We start from the raw sequence: 17,929 nt of genomic DNA, 5'->3' as shown, positions 1-17,929 counted from the left end.
GATATGATTTCTATCCTCTTGACTGTGGTAATACGTTTTGTGTCCCAGAATATGGTTTATCACAGAGACTATCCCATGTGCATGGGAGAGAATATGCATTTGTCTTTTATAATATGTAAAACCCCTCTCTTCCATTTCTTCCTTCAAGGTAAGCATCAAGTATTTCCTTACCGACGTTTAATATAGTTGATCTATCAAGAGGTGAAAGAGCAGTGTTGAACTCTCCAACTACTATTGTGTTGCTATTGTCTTTTTTTTTTCCTCTTTGGGTCACAGCCGGCGATGCACACGGTGGGTTACTCCTGGCTTTGCACTCAAGAATTACTCCGGCGGCGCTCAGGAGACCATATAGGATGCTGGGAATGGAACCCAGGTCGGCCATGTGCAAGGCAAACACCCTACCTGCTACACTGTCGCTCTAGCCCCTATTAATTTCTTTTTATTCATAGTTAAGTATGTTGCAGATCCCTCATTAGGTACATTATTGTTTAGCAGTGTGAGCTGCTCCTGATACACATATTCCTTCATCATTAAAAAAAGGACCTTTGCTGTCTCTTTTAGCTTATTTCAGTCTGAAGCCTATGTTGTCTGAACTAGTATGGCCACCCAGTCTTTCTGAGGGAGTTGTTTGCTTGAAGAAATGTCTTTCAAGCTTTGACTTTGAATCTGTGTTTGCTCTAACTATTCAAACGTGCTTCTCTTTTCTAAACCACTCTGCCACTCTTTCTCCTAACAGTACATTTAGCCACTGACATTGAGAGACTATCATCATGGAATTTTGTGGCCCCTTTCTGCAGTAGTTTGGTGCATTTGTGGGGATTCATCTTGTCTTAAAGGAGTTCCTTTATTTCTGCTTGTAAAAATTGTTTTGAGTCTCATGAAGTTCCTAAGTTGTTTTGTACCCCTGAAGTTGTGTATCATTCCTTCAAATGTGAAAGAGAATCTGGCTGGATAAAGTAAAACATTGATCTCAGAATAACACAACACTTTTGTCATTAGGCTAATAAACATAGCTTAAATTTTTGTAACCTACAATGGAGCCCTTAAATAACTGCCACCAGAACAACTTTCAAAATGAAAAATGGGGAATTATAAATAACTTTTAAAAAAAAGTACAAATGCTGTACGACTAAAATTTCATTAGGCACAGACCTGGAGGTACTGAGTTTTATTAAAATTAATGTGACTAAAATATATGCTTGGATTGGTGAACAGTGAGACATCCCTGTCACATGATAATATATTTGTATGTTGTTGACTCCCAGCAAATTCTTAGGAAAACTTTTTCCTAAATGTTACATCCTATCAAATTGATATAATCAACTGTCAAGACTTGCTATAAAGCAAAAGTAATTAAAAGAGGACAGTGTTGCTGAGTAAAGAATCAGAATAATCAATGAAAAAGAACTGAAAGTCCTTGGACAACCATATTATATATATATGGACATTTATGACACATATAAACATATAAATGTACAAAAGTTTGGACGAGCCTCACGCATGAAGGAATCAGCAGAGGAACCCAGGTGTGTGTGGGACCTGGAACCGAGATTTCTAAAGCTACTCGAATCGGGACTGGGCTTCTTCCACCCAGATACCCCATTTTCCAATAGCTAGGCAGTCACACTCAGAAACTGCCCCCGGCTCCGTGTAATCTCATCAATGGCCAACATCCAGAGACTATAAAACCAAGCTCTTTGAAGTGTGTGGCCACAACGCAACGTCTGATAGCCTAGTTTTCCCTTTTAAAGAACCTGGCAATCTACTGAGAGTTTACTGCCCACACAAAGAAGAGCCTGGCAAGCTCCCTGTGGCGTATTCATATACCAAATACAATAACAATGACGGGTCTTATTCCCCTACCCCCGAAGAGCCTCTAATGCAGCACCATTGGGAAGGATGAGTAAAGAGAGGTTGCTAAAATCTTGGGGCTAGGATGAATGGAGACGTTTACTGGGCCTGCTCGAGCAAACAGATGATCAACAACATGATAGTGATACAGTGACAGTGATGAGGCGTTCATTTCATGAAGTTTTTTTTTTTCACTACATCCCCCCACTGTCATCAAACCTAGAGGGTTTCATCTGATAAGTCTGCCATAAAGCTTAAGGAAACTACTCTGTATATAATTACTTTCATTGATCATACTGCTTTCAGTATTCTATCTCTATGGTTTTCATCATTCTGATTAGGGAGATATGTCTTGGGAGACTTTTTATTTAGATCTCTTTAGTTGGATCTTTTGGAACTCATGCATGTGCCCTTCAGCTCTGGGCATTTCTCATCAACGATGGCTTTCACTTTTGTTTCTTCATCAGGTTGCCTTCCTGGCTCTATGATTCGTATGTTGTTCCTTTGGAATTCATCCCAAATTATTCTTGTTAGCTGTTGGTTTGGGTCTTTTTTCTATCTTCTAGTATGGTTTGGATATTTTCTGTACCTCATCTTGGAGCTCACTGATTCTGTCCTCAGTAGCTGTTACTCTGCTGATGAGACCTTCCAGTGAGTTTTCGATTATACTCACCAGGTTTTTCAGTTCTGTCATTTGTAGTTTTCTCGTGTCCATTCTCATATACTTTTTTTTAAAATTGGTGATCTGTTCCATTATTTCTTTGAGCTCATTAAAAATTCTAAGCACTTACACTCTGAATTCCTTTACAAAGATTACATATGGGTTATTACTGATTGAGTCCTCAGGATTACAATCTTCAGTCACTATCTGTGATAGGGATCTGCACTAATTCACCATGCTCCCATTTGTAGTCTAGGAGGTATATCTTTTCCATTTCACTGTCAGTTTCCCTCCCACTGTCAGGGAGATCTCTGGGGCAACTACACTGAAGGATGGAGATTATTTTGCAGCCAGTGCTGCTTTGCACACAGCCAACTGAGGTTCAAAGCCCGGGACTCCATACGTTTCCTGGCAGGACCCCTGAGTGCAGAGCCAGAGGTATGTACTTAAAACTGCCAGGTGCTACCCCCAAACAAAAACAATAAAAAAAATGTTTAGTAATCTGTATCATAATATATCAATATATCAATCATAGAATAATAATACAATAGCCATATAGGTTAATTTACAAAAAGCTGAATTTTCTTTTCTCAGAAATGATGTGTTTAATAAAACTGGCAAACTGCCCTATTAAAAAGGTAAAGAAATATGATTAATTGCCATTATTATTATGTTGTGTGTTTACATGTTATATCTGTATGTGTTTAAAGCATAATACATTTAAGGCAAGGAAGTGCTTGAACACTTACTTAGCCTGCTGTTACTCAATTTTGCTATGCTGAGTACACTCTAATTTCAGTTGAACTAACATTTTTCCATTGCCCCATAATTAAAAGCCAGAAAACTCTCCCTGACTATAGGGACATGATTCCTTATGATTAAAACTTGGCTGTTAATAAAATGGGTTTCTTTAGAGCTACAATATATGTAACAAAAATGCCTAAGATTCCCTATGGAAGTAGAATAGTGTTCCAGTAACACTGGGTTCTGGGTTTGATATTTCATTTTTTTTTTTTTTTTTGCTTTTTGGGTCACACCCGGCGATGCACAGGGGTTACTCCTGGCTCTGCACTCAGGAATTAACCCCTGGGGGTGCTCAGGGGACCATATGGGATGCTGGGAATCAAACCTGGTCGGCCGCGTGCAAGGCAAACGCCATACCCGCTGTGCTATTGCTCCAGCCCAAGGTTTAATATTTCTAACCCAGGCACAAGCACAACATTGTTCTCTTCATTATATTCTGAAATTTTGAGAAAAAATTTTACTTATCACACCTCTCCCAAATAGTGGAAACTTTTCTTTGAATCATCAGATCAATAACTCAATTTACTCACCTGTTGTAACGGTGTCAGGCTTAGTTAATATATGGACAAAAATGCTTTTATAATACTTAAAATGTAAGAACCACTGCTATCACATGACATTATATGACTGTACTTCATTAACCTAAAAATCTGCTAATAATACTTTTAATTTTAGTCTTCATAGAAATGGGGTATATACACATTAACAACAAACACGATCACCAAAACAAATCATCACTGTATCACTGTCATCCCACTGCTTATCAATTTGCTTGAGTGGGTGCCAGTAACATCGCCATCCATCCCTGTCACATTCAGGGTCAGGGGAACGAGGTGCATTTTTGTTACTGTTTTTGGCATATCACATACGCCACAGGTAGCTTGCCAGGCTCTGCCATGCGAAATTCTGCATAGCTCTCTTGTGGGAGCTTTGTTTTAGTCTCTGGATCTTGGCCGTTGATGAGATTACATGGCGCCAGGGGCAGTTTGTGGGTGTGACTGCCAAGCTACTAGAAAACTAGTGATCTGGGTAGAGAAGGCCCAGTCCTGATAAGAGCAGGCTGGAAGATCTCAGCCACAGGTCCCACATACCGGGGTTCCTCTGTTGGTTCCTTCATGGGTGAGGTTTATCTGAGCGTGTGGAGAGGGGCCTTGAGCATGGCTGTGGCTGGGTTCTGGAGCTTTTTGGCTGCCAGGGCTCTGCTTGGGGAGGGGAGGGAAACTCAACCCGAACCCCTCTGAGGGGGCCCCAGTGAAGATAGCATTTTTTTTTCAGCCACCCAAGAATAACAAATCATACCATTTAAAAATTACAGAAATAAATAAACTGCTGTGTTTGAGATCACTGGCCATTATCCTTTTATGGGGCGAACATATTTACTTTATACCAAATTGAAATTAAAATCCAGAAGGTACAGTGCTGCCAGAAGATCAACCTGTACCCCACGGCAAGTGTATCAGCAGCTATTTGATGCCTTCAGGCTTCCTGATACCCCCAAACTGCTGCTGTCCCTCTCGTCCCTCAGGACTAAGTTTCCTGAGAAATTTAAAGGCCAAAAGTTAAATATTAGGAGCCATGTCCACAAGCCACCACTGGCTCAGTTATAACTTAGCTCAGCAATTGGCCATAAGTGAATCTCGAAAGAGATCAAAAGCCACAGTTAATCTCAGACCCACACAAGGCTGAACAGACCAGGGGCTTTGTTTGAACAGTTAAAGAGGGGCAAACTAGCTTGGTTTCCACCCAAGCGGTGCCCCCAGTAGCCACCTGCTTCCACAATCCAAAATCGCTGCCATATCCCCAGCTGGATTCCACCATCTCAGGACGGACTTCTTCTTCTTCTTCATCATCATCATCATCATCATCATCATCATCATCATCATCATCATCATCATCATCTCATCATCATCATTATCCCATTGATCATCAAATTTCTAGAACGGTCTCAGTAACATCTCCATTCGTCCTATACCTGAGATTTTAGAGCCCCTCTTTACACGTCTTTTTCAATGGTGCCACATTGGAGGCTCTTTCAGAGTCAGAGGAATGAGATCCATCATTGCTACTGGTTTTGGCATATGAATATGCCATGGGAAGTTTGCGAGGCTCTCCCATGTGGGCAGGGAACTCACGGTAGCTTGCCAGGTTCTCCCAGAGGGAGAACTAGACTAAAAGATGCTGCGCGGCCATGAAGCAGCTGCGTGCTTCTGGGAGCTTGGTGTTATAGTCTCTGGATGTTGGCTATTGGGATTACATGGCACCAGGGGCAGTCCATGGGTGTGACCGCTTAGCTACTGGAAAATGGGGAATGTGGGCGGAAGAGTCCCAGTCCTGATCCAAGCAGTCTTAGAGGTCTCAGCCCTGGGTCCCACACACCTGAATTCCTCTATCGGTTCCTTCATGCATGAAGCTCGTCCGAACGTGTGGAGAGGGAGGACCTTGAGCATGGCTGTGGTTAAAGTTCCAGATGTCTTTGGCCGTGGCAGCTCTGCTTGGGGCGGGGAGGGAAGCTGAGGCCCACGCCCTCCGTGGCCTCTTGCACAGGGGCAAGAGACTCTCTCGGACCTCACTGAGATAAAATCTGCTGAAAATTCAGGTATGCAGGTTTTGTGACTGAAATCTCCAGGCTTTCTTGGGGCTGGATGGGGCTACCTCCTCTCGCCTCCCTGTACTTCTGGAAATCTTGGCAGTCATGTCCACACCCCAAAGCTGCCACCCAGTTAAAAAGCCACTCCAGTCTTACCTTCCTGATAACAATATTGAATGTCCTGAACAAACTTGATGACCTCTCAGTACCTGTATTGCAAGCCATAATGCCACAAAAGGAAAAGGAGACAAAGAAAAAAAGTGTCTGCAATAGAAGCAGGCTGAGGGTGAGGGGTGGGGTTCTGGGAGATGGTGGAAGAGAAACGGGAACACTAGTGGTAAGAAATGTACACTGGTGGAGGGTTGGGTGCTGGATCATTGTATGGCTGAAACCCAATCATGAACAGCTTTGTAATAGTCTATCTCACAGATGTTCACTAAATATTTTAGAAGATAAATAAATTAAATGAAAATCCAGAAACAGTTCGCTATCTTCCTTCCTCACATATTAAAAATAGTTAAAGAAGTTGGGACTTTGGTACAAAGCTAACATGTTTACTTTAGGGTTTGTTTCTTGTTTCTGTCAGTGAGGGCCTACTTTCTGCTCCAGTCCTCTATTATTGTCAAGACTCACTTTTTGATACTTTAGATGGATATTCATAATAAAACAGCATTTTCCAAAAAGGTTTATTCATATTCTTCCTCAAAACCACTTTAGTAGGACCCAAACCAGTTGACACATATTTTGAAATGTGAATTGCCATACTATTCAGGAGAAATGAATGCCATTACTCTATACTGCATTCCTGCAGATTCATTAAAGCATTAATCAATGCAGCCAGTTCCAGAGGGAACTAAGCTAAATAGTCCCTAACAATTTTTGCCTGAACTTCATTTAAAAGAGCTGCATGATAGTACTACTACTACTACTACTACTACTACTACTACTACTACTACTACTACTACTACTACTACTACTACTATAATTCTATGCCCCTGTGTCAGGCTGTCTTCACCGGGGACCCTCGGAGAAAGGCGGGCTTAATTTCCCTCCCCACGCCAAGCAGAACCTCGGCAGCTGAAAACCTCCAGAACCCAATCACAGCCATGCTCAAGGCCATTCTCCACACGCTCGGACGAGCCTCTTGCGTGAAGAAACTGACAGAGGAACCAAGGTATGTGGGACCCGTGGCTGAGATCTCCAAGCCTGCTTGGATCAGGACTGGGCCTCCTCCACCCAGATCACCAGTTTTCCAGTAGCTTGGCAGTCACACCCACAAACTGCCCCTGGCGCCATATAATTTCATCAACGGCCAAGATCCAGAGACTATAAAACAAAGCTTCAGGAAGAAAGCGATGCAGAATTTCGCATGGCAGAGCCTGCCAAGCTACCCGTGTTGTATCTGATGTGCCAAAAAACAGTAACAATAATGCCCCTCATTCTCCTGACCCTTAAATGTGACAGGGAAGAATGGAGATGTTACTGGTGCCCGTCTGAGCAAATCAATGAGCAATGGTATGACAGTGATACAGTGATACTATTATTCCCAACTATCTTTTGCTTTCTGTTATTGGGATGGGGGAAATAATCAGACTTTTTATTCATCTAAATACATGTCTGGAGTTCCCCTTATTTTCCAACACTCCCATCCCTGGTGGCTCTAGGGTGCCACCCTTCTTGCGTACTGCTCACCAGCCAGACTACATGGATATGTGGAGTATTCTTGAACAATCTCCTCAAAACCTGGATGCTGACAACTTAATATTAGAAAATGCAGCTGACACTGAGAGTACATTCTTCAGTCTAATGACTTGTGTCATTTTTGAAATAGACTTTTCACCAATGTTTAATGTACCAAGCTTCTCTTGGTTACAGATTACTTTAATCTGATATTTATGTTTCTGTTATTTATATTTTAATTACATTCCACTTTATGTATGTTTTATTTTGTATTTCTTAACTATTCTGAAAAAACGTTTTCATACTCAGAAAATAAGGGGACAGTTTAAAAAATTACTAACAAAAATGCAGCCTCTACTAAACTACAGTCCCGTGCAGCCCCGGGAGGAAAAGGGTTTTTGTTCTCATCCTTTTCCCCTTTTGGCAGCATGGTGACCACCATCGTTTAGTGCCGATTGGACAGAGAGGTAGGAGCTTGCAATGATGGGACACAGGGGAATCTCGTGATTGGAGGGGGGGGGGCAGAACCGGCCCAGCTTCCTACCCAAATGAGACCCTAGAGGCCTCCCATGAACAGCTCCTCCGCTCCTGAACAGCCATGATCCCAGAGGCACACAAACCAATCTTGGAATGCAGCGGCTGCTGGCAGAAATACCCCTGGTCTTAAAAGCAGAATCCCAAAACTGGGTGGCCAATTTCACGACCGTGCAACATGATATGCTCATTGTTATCAACAACAGAAAACATACGATCTAATGATGCCATTCTGACAGGTTTGACTGTTGGGGGGAAAACCCCAAATAATGATAGTGAGTTTTTGGTTAAAAATTGAATGTTATCATAGCAATGAGACACTGAATTGAAAATCATCTGCCACACAGGCAGAGAGGGAGAGGTCCAAGGGAGGGTCTCTGGGGTTCTTGGTGGTGGATCATGTGCACTGGTGAAGGGATGGGTGTTTGATCATTGTATGACAGAGACTTGATCCTGAAAGCCCTGTAACTGTTCTCACGGTGTCTCAATTAAAAAGCATAAAATTTAAAAAAATTAAAAATACAATGCAGCCTCTAAAAATTTCAAATGTTAGCTCAAATTATTTATTATTGACATACCAATATTAAAAAAAATAAAATAAATGGTTCCTTTGAAATATGTTTCAGAAACAAAGCAAAACAAAATGTTTCTTACTTGATTGTCTGCAGGAATCTCACTCTGTCATTGATTTCATCTGGGATCTTACTGAGAATTTGTTTAAGTGCTCGTGCCTTTTCGTTTAGGTCCTGGAATTCTGGCTCTGGTCGTTCAATCATATACTCTGATAAATACATAATAAAAAGTATCATAAAACTTCCTATCCCAAATTTAAGGATTCCCAAAGTCGATCAAAAGGATAAAGCTGGTAGGAAAAAGTCAGATCAGGAAAAACGAAGTTGCAAATAGAATTAACTAGAATTCAATCTAATCCAGTAATATCAGGCCTCCCACTAAGAAAAATATCAGGAGATGAAAGAGTATAAATTTTCAACTTGGGATAAATACAGTTTGCTACAAAAACTTAAAAACAAGTGAAAATTAAAAAGGAAGAGTTAATCAAGTTTATTAAATCATTTTAGGTTTTTCACACAAAAAACAAAAATGAACAGAACAAAAAGATCTCTGTATTTGCGAGTGGGGAAGACAAATTTAATACTTTTTATAGTGAATATGTAATAGTTCATATCAAAACCCCAATTTATAAAAATCTTTATCATGTGCTTGAAATATTACTTAAAAACACACAAAATTTGGTAATTATAAAACAAACACTGAGCTCAAAAACCAGCAATCTTAAAAAGGATTTTCACAGGGACTTTGCAAAGACTGAATGATTTTATCACTGAATTCACTGTAGACCTGGAAACATTGTAACTTTACAAACTGATCAGCATAACCTGGTCTAACAGACTGCAAATGCTCAAGTTTGGAATAATGATGATTTTCTTATGTCACAGAAACAAAGTATATATTTTGGGGAGCAGGAGAGATAGTACAGCATGTAGGGCCCTGACTTGCACATGGCTGACCTGGGTTCGATCTCTGGCACCCCATATGGTCTCCTGTGCACCATTAATAATGATTCCTGAGCCAGGAGTAAGCCCCGAGTACCAACAGGGATGGCACAAGACCAAAATACAAACAGAAAACTCTACTTTTGTATATTAACGTGAAAAACATTATGTGTTTCTCTAAATTAGTGAAACAAAGACTTCTGAATTAAAAAAAAAGTGTTTTTATTTGTTTAAAAAAGTAAACAAAAATAGCAAAAATAATAGCTATTATATTCTTCTCAGAGAACAGTACTTGGGAATTTAGGCTGGGGGGGTCGTGCTAAAGCTTGGTTTTTTTTTTTTTTAACTTTAGCATCATATCAAAATAGTTATCTTTTTTCAATCCTTTCAAATTGCTACTTGTAAAATCAAGAGAAAATAACTATACTACAAGCTAATTTTCAAGTGAAACTAGAACTCAGCAAATATATTAATAGGAAAAAATTAAAAGATGAAATTTACTTAAAGCAATTTAAATCTTATAAATATAAAGAAAAGCAAGAACAATTTTTTACTTTAGGCAGAGTTTTCCCACTGACAAAAAAAACTCTAACAATAAAACAATAAGGAGATTAAAGAAGGGAAGACCCTTTTGCTAATAGCTTTCAGTATCAATATTCAAACCACAATGGCCAAAAGGGAGGAGAGGAAAGAGGGAGAGAGGGAGAGAGGGTAGAGTGAGAGAGATAGGGAGAGAATGAGAGGGGGATGGGGGGAGGGGAGGAGAAGGGGAGAAAGAAAGAGAGGGGGAGGGAGGAGAGAGGAAAAGCACCTGCCAAGGAGGAGGAGGGAAGGAGGAGGAAAGGAGGGAGGGAAGGAGGGACGGAGGAAGCACCTGCTGGCAGTGGGTAGGGGTGATGGGAAGGAACCTGGAGACACTGGTGCTGGAAAATGTATGCTGGTGGAGGGAGGGAAGGGTGTTGGAATACTGTATGACTGAAATCCAATCATGAGCAACTTTGTAATGGTCTATCTTACAGTGATTCAATAAAAGAGTTGCAAAAATAAGAAATTATTTTTCAACAACTATAAGAACCCTAAACAACAGAAAAATAGATTATTCACGGATGCAAAATTTACATGCTTAAGGTCCTGAGTTCAATCCCCAGCACTGCATTCAATCCTTAGTTGAATTCCCTGAGCACTACTGGAGTGGCCCTGTTAGTAAGCAGGACCTTGTCTTTGAACCTAAGCACTGAACCATTTGGTAAACCAAATATCACTGGGAGTGGGCCTCTATGTTGCTTAGGACACATCTTGCCCCGATGAAAAAATAAGAAAACCAAATGTTAGTTCTGGTACCTTCCACATCATCAGCTGCCATTCGAAGAAGGGATTCTGTGAAATTAACTTCTACACATTTTTTCTCTAAAATTTTCATAATAATGTCCTGGGTGAGTCCTGGATTTTCTTTTTCAGCCTAGAAAAAAGAAAAACCTCTTTTTAACTTTCCAAAATAAAATAGCAATGTTTATGGGTTAAACAATGCCAAAATTTAATGGGCTAGTATCTGGTAAGGATTTCTGAGACTGATAATTTACAATAGCAGAAATCTTTAAAAGGAAGTTAGCATGAGGACCAGAGATATGGCTCAATAGTAAAGCACATGTCAGCCCAGAGTTCAACCCCTGACACAACCAAAAAAAAAAAAAAAAGTAATGGTGGCATGCATTTATGTTTTGGTAGTTTCTGTATCAGTAACTTTATTACTGTCATGACCTCATTTTCCATTTGAACATAAAGTATTTAACACATTTCTACTCTATTTATCTTCTGCAATGAATCCAATAACAAGTAGGGGAATAAAACTATACATTTTGGTAACCCACCAGTTACTCTTTCTTAGTTCAGATAGTGAATATTTAGCTTTTTCCCAATTAGCTGATATTTCAATTGAGAACAAGTAATAAATCCAATAATATCTACATTATTTTAGAGAATCTTTGAATTAAAATTAACAAATTAACAAGAAAAGAAGAAAGATTTCTTTGGAACACTTTCTTAAAAGTATCATTTAGTTTTTAGAAAATCCCTTTATTACCTCCAAAAGCTGTTTTCTTTAGGAATTTGCAAAAGTTATGCTGCCTACAATCTCTAAGACAGTAAAATCTGATTATTTTCTGAAGGTACTGGTTTTATTGGTTAATTTTCAAATTTTAGCTTTCCCCAATAATTTTTATCCCCTTTACTAGTTTCTTAGAAGCTGTAATCCATACTGTTTCTTTTTAAATATCTACCAGCATTTAATCATCATGCAGATTTCCTTTCTTTTTTTGCCATAAAATTAAAGAACATCTAGACGCAATTTCTGCTCTTAATCCTAAAAAATTCTGCTTCTTTAATTCCATTCTGATATCCGTGCAGACCCAGAATTTTTTGATTCTTACTTTTTCCATTTTAATATCTTGCTTCTCACTAGATTTCAAATATCAAAAACTTTAAAAGAGTGTGGGGGCTGGATTGATAGCACAGTGGGTAGGGAGTTCGCCTTGCACAAGGCCAAGCCAGGTTCATTCCTCCGTCCCTCTCGAAGAGCCCGGTAAGCTACCAAGAGTATCGCGCCCGCAGGGCAGAGTATGGCAAACTACCCGTGGCATACTGGATATGCCCAAAACAGCAACAAGTCTCACAATGCAGACGTTACTGGTGCCTGCTTGAGGAAACTGATGAACAACAGGACAGTGCTACAGACAGTGCTAAAGAGTGTGGACTAAAAAATATTAAATATATTGGGCTGGAGCGATAGCACAGAGGGTAGGGCGTTTGCCTTGCACGCGGCCACCCGGGTTCGATTCCCAGCATCCCATATGGTCCTCTGAGCACCGCCAGGAGTAATTCCTGAGTGGTGCTGGGATGGAAACTGGGTGGGCTGTGTGCAAGGCATGTGCCCAACACACTGTACTATCATTGGGTTCCAAGACAGAAGATTTTTTTCTAAAAACAAGAGCTACCTTTAAAAGTAATATAAATATGGTTACAACTGCTATCATATTGATTTTATAAAATGCCGCAGATAACATACCATACAGTTTAAGTCAGTAGTTAGTAACTAGTAATGATTTATTTCCCTTCACTAAGTAGCGCTCTCCCTCTCTCTCTCCTTCTCCTCCCATGGGTGCACATATTCTTGTTGTGTACATGTGTGCATTCTATGAAGCAAAGCAGCATTCACACTGCACTTTCAGAGAAGTCATAAAAAAAACTAAAAACCTCTGATTAGATTACAATAAGGTGCTGAAATGAATGAATGATGCAAACCTGAAAACAATGTTCTCAGTATCAAGTTTGTCTGAGGCCACAAACTGACAAAAGCTAGAACATCTCAGAAATCTCAAAAGGTCCCTAACTATCTTCATTCAATGTACTTGTTTTCCAAAGAATCACCTAACAATGATGTCTATTAAGTAGTTAGGCTCAAACAATTTAAGTACTTACCTACTAGCAACTTAGTAGTTTTAAAAATTAAAATCAAAGGAAAATATTTCCTCATTCTTAAATAACCATGATTAATTATTAATGTCTGCAGCTGTTGAACAAGGCATAAATGTTCAAGTTAGGTTAGACTCTGGAACCTTCATTTCCTATCATACACTAATTATCTGTTACATCTGCTTTTATCACAGTAACAAACTAAAGTTCAACTTCACAAAATTGTATTACTGAAAGGAATGTAGTCCAATATAAATATGTTGAAACGCAAAACTACCTCAGGCTAGTAGTTCATAAAAATGTAAAACAATGTTGATTATCACTGCATTTCTTCAAAACTTTAAAATATCTCAAAGCAACCCTTCTTTGAGGTTATTGTGAGATACCTGATCTCAGAACGTGGTATGGGTCAAGTAATATTTCTGATAAAGTTTTGTGTAGGTTAGAGTTTATTTTTAAAGAATCAGCTTTATTCAATGTCTCTATCAGCAGTGACAACAAAATGCACTAGTCCTTACACCAAAGACTCCATCTGTTTTCCCCACAGAATGTAATTCTAAAGTCTGTTAATTTATTGTGCATGGGGAGGAATGAGGGGCTTTAGGTGAGAAACACACTCAACTGTGCTTAGGCCTTCCTTCTGGCTGTGGGGTCAGGGATCACTCCTGAAGTGCTCAGGGTACCATATATGGTGCCCGGGACCAAACCAGAGTCAGTTCTATAAAAGACAAGCACCTTAACATCTACCTCTCTCCTGCCCACAAAATCGTATATATATTACATATATATTATATAAATGCCTCCTTTAAATTCATCTGCAACTAGCACTGTAGCACTGTCGTTCTGTGGTTCACTGATTTGCTCAAGAGGGCACCAGTAACATCTCCACTGTGAAACTTGTTACTGTTTTTGGTATATCAAATATGCCACGGGTAGCTTGCCAGGCTTTGCCGTGTGTGCGGGATACTCTCGGTAGCTTGCCGGGCTCTCTGAGGGGGACAGAGGAATTAAACCTGGGTGGGCCGCTTGCAAAGCAAATACCCTACCCGCTGTGCTATTGCTCCAGTCCATCTGAGCAATCTGAAACTAACAAACTAAAAAATCATAAATCAATGCAAAACTAATAAAAATCAAGAAAAATTTCATTGAAAAGAGAAAGCTTCAGAAAATTCATTAATCTTTCAGGAATGCTACTGAATACTAAGAACTGCTTTAGAAAGGACCTGTTAATGAAAATTTTGGAATTTCAAATGTGGAAGAACTTGTATTCTTGGTGTTAAAAAAGCTGAAGAACTAAGCTTTGCCTTATTGATACAATATTGGTGCAATGGGTACATTTTTCCTCTTTGTTTCTACCACAAAGATGCTTCAAAGTGTTCCTATCATGTCTTAATCATGCTAAACATACTTATTTCACAATCTCAATAACAGTAAAAGACAAAGGCAAAAATATAATGGCTGCTTAAATTAACCCAAGGATTTGAAAGGATGTAATAAAGTTGATCTGAATGTATAAACAAGAAATATATTTCTGAATATTAAGCATATCAGAAATAGCTTTGATCCAATACTCATAACAAAAATTCTTGTGGTGGAGGGTAAGATATCTAAAAACAGTATACATGCTACTAACCAGAAATGATATCAATACTAATGTTTAGCAAGCAAAGAAATTAAACTGGATGGGTTTATAATTTAAACTTCAATAAAGATTAAGTAAATCTACAGGAACAACTGGAAACCGATATGTAGAGCTCGACTGTTCAATAGAAACATACTGCAACCTACAAATAAAAATAAGCTTATGCAATTTCTAACATTTTAGTGACCAACAAAAAAAGAGAAAATTACCTTAAGAGTACATTTAAAATATACTCTTATCAAACAATATGAAACTTCTCAGTTCTTTTTGAGTCTATGCCATTTAACAGTTTATAAACTCGAGACCACTTTGTATATTCTTTACAGGTGACAATAACTAACAATAATCTTGCCAGATTACTTACTGCATTCCAGAAACTGATTTTTATATATACTTAGTGATATATTAAAAGCTGTAAAAGAATATACAATAAAAGTCTCAACTACCTTAAGGCAGGGATGGGAAATCTTTTTATTATGAAGTCATTTGAATATGGTAAACATTACTCTTATTGAATACAAAAGTATCATTCGAGCACATTACAACATGGCAGACAGAACTTGGGCAGCTATGAGAAGTCTGTGGATCTGTTCAGTTATGTAAAAAGTGATCAAGATTTTTCAGGACTTATACTGAGGGCCAAATATTCCCTTAAGGATCTACTAAATCAACTGCCATCACGCTCCTGTGATCTTTCCATAAAAATCCTCTAAATAAATGAACATATTTAAATAAATAGTAACATTTCACAAGTGATTTTATACCTTGTTTCTCTGTTCCCAGATAAGAATATTGCCTAGTTCCTCTTAGTGGCTGGGAAACGTTACCCTGCATGGATGCACAGTCCCTTTTGACTGCTATTCAACATTTCCCAAACTTCTGTTAGTATTCATAAGCATAGCATAAAACATAAGCATACACATATTTGTGCATATATCTACTGATAGTATTTCTCATTTTCTCTAATATCCAATTTTACATTCTTTTCCTTGCACTAAGTTTTCAAAGTATAGAAAGCATTTAATACTCTAAGGTACAACTCAATTTGCAGTAGTCAACTCATTAGTGCTTAAAACACAAACACGTGGCAAGTGATCATCAATGGAGCAGCACAATCTCCAGACAATGGAAAATTTATTCTCAGTGACTTAACTATGTTAAAAAACAGCCTTTACTCCTACATATATAGATTTTTGTCTTATTTTCCCACTTGAAAATATTGTTATGCTCCATAATAAGAAAAATTTTCCATATTATGATTTCACATAAGTTCTTTTAACAAGTCAGGTAACAGTAAGAATTTGACAACATGCTCTAAAGTCAGAAAACACTCCAACACAGAATCTAAAGTAAGTGATTCAAAGTAAATAAAGCTAAGGAAAGAGCATTTATTCCAGCTTACTTTACAAGTTTTAATCTTTACAGTGAACAATGAAACAGACACAGAATAGGTGAACAGTTTTCACAGAAAGTAAATTTGTAGTTATCACATAATATATACATATTTAAAGATAACATTCATTTTAATAATCAGAAGAGTATTGTGCTTACCTTAATAAAAGCTGCTCTCAGTGTCTGAGCTGCAGACAAATTTACTCGTTCTAGCTACAATAAAAATTTTAAATCTTTATTAATATCTATTTTACTTGAGAAAAAGCATGTTTTTGATATTTTACCATCATTAACACCACTAATGTTGTAGTCACATAACAAAAACACTTCCAGTTAGAAATCACAATTCTTAGAGTATCTGAAATTTTCTTTAGAAACCGTAATTAAGGTATAGTTCTTTATTTAAAAAAAAAATACATCCTTAGATTTACTTAAAATCAGAGCAAAATGTAAAATAATGTAAGTTCTACAGAAAAAAAAATGAGTATCTGAATTACTGAATACAGGTTCAAGGTTAAACTCCCAATGCTCTGGTGCAAATACATGGCAAACCAAGTTACATATGTGTTCTGAAAATAAAATTATTAGCACACACACAAAAAATACTACTCAAATTTCTTTGTATCTATAACATTAATCCTTTATAACTTCTTTTCAATACCTCAGTCAGGATTAAGCTGAGATTTATTAACAAACAACACTGATAAAAGGTTTGATAGTAAATTGAAGACTGTAAAGCATCTAATCCTAGACATACTTATACATTTTCTCTTTTATTAAAACTGAAAAATATCTAACCACTGAATCAAATGCTTTTAAAAGTCAAATGTCTGAAGTCTACAAATCTGTCAGATAAATATCTTTACTATACACTTTTGTAATTAACTTTTCAGTGAGTCACGAAGACATCCAATTTTATAAAATTAACCCCATTCATTGAAGAGTCAACTGACAGACTAAAAATTTTAAAATCAGATCTCTAGTTCTCAAGGACTTGACGAGTTAATTCAGTAAATAGCTGCATGCACCTTTAGTAGAGTATAGTACTAAAATGTTCAAAGACACTGTAGTAACTTAAAACTTTTTTCTCTTTAATAATCAATATAATAACTTTTTAAAAACTGAATCACCGTGATACAGTACTACAAAATTGATCGTGATTGCGTTTCAGTCATAAAATGTTCCAACACCCATCCAACCACCAGTGTAATTTCCCAGGACTGGTGTCCCCAGTTTTCCTCCCACCCCTTCAAGCCACTCCTCAACCCGGCCTGCCTCAATGGCAGACACCTCTCTTCTCTTTCTTTCTCTATTTTAGGCATTATGGTTTGCGATACAGATACTGACACATTACCAGGTATATCCCGTTACCTGTTTTCAACACCCAGTTCTTGTCCAGAGTGATCATTTCCAACTAGCATTATCATAATGGACCCTCCTATATCTTAACTACTTTCCATCTTCCACACCACTGACCAACCATAGACCTGTCCTCCTGTCCTGTTTTCCCTGGCCATGGATATCAGTTTCATACTTTTACTTTTTCATATATCACACAAATATATTTAGTCATTCTGTATCTGTCCCTCTCCTCTGATTCATTTCACTCTCCAAGTCTGTTCATTTATAGGTAAACTTCATGACTTCACTTTTCCTAACAGCTGTGTAGTATTCCATTGCGTAGATGTACCATAGTTTCTTTTTCCAGTTGTCTGTTCTCATGCACTCATGTTGTTTCCAGATTCTAACTATTATGAGTAATTCTGCAGTGAACATACAGGTGCAGATGGTGTTTT

General features: G+C 38.2%; 1 protein-coding gene across 6 annotated transcripts in view; it reads right to left on the bottom strand.

Moving 5' to 3' along the window:
- Positions 1 to 17,929, bottom strand: part of PDCD10 (programmed cell death 10) — a 55,737-nt gene that overhangs the window by 12,641 nt on the left and 25,167 nt on the right. For all 6 annotated transcript variants that reach the window (XM_055129175.1, XM_055129174.1, XM_055129177.1 and 3 more), the window contains exons 3-5: positions 16,293 to 16,346; positions 10,973 to 11,090; positions 8,772 to 8,898 (exon numbers count right to left, since the gene is read on the bottom strand). In XM_055129175.1, the coding sequence (XP_054985150.1) occupies positions 8,772 to 8,898; positions 10,973 to 11,090; positions 16,293 to 16,346 (299 nt within the window). The remainder of the gene's footprint in view (positions 1 to 8,771; positions 8,899 to 10,972; positions 11,091 to 16,292; positions 16,347 to 17,929) is intronic.

Source organism: Sorex araneus, chromosome 2, assembly GCF_027595985.1.
Source record: "Sorex araneus isolate mSorAra2 chromosome 2, mSorAra2.pri, whole genome shotgun sequence".
Classification (NCBI taxonomy): domain Eukaryota; kingdom Metazoa; phylum Chordata; class Mammalia; order Eulipotyphla; family Soricidae; genus Sorex; species Sorex araneus.
Note: the sequence above shows the minus strand (reverse complement) of the source record. Positions and strands in the feature narration are given on the sequence as shown.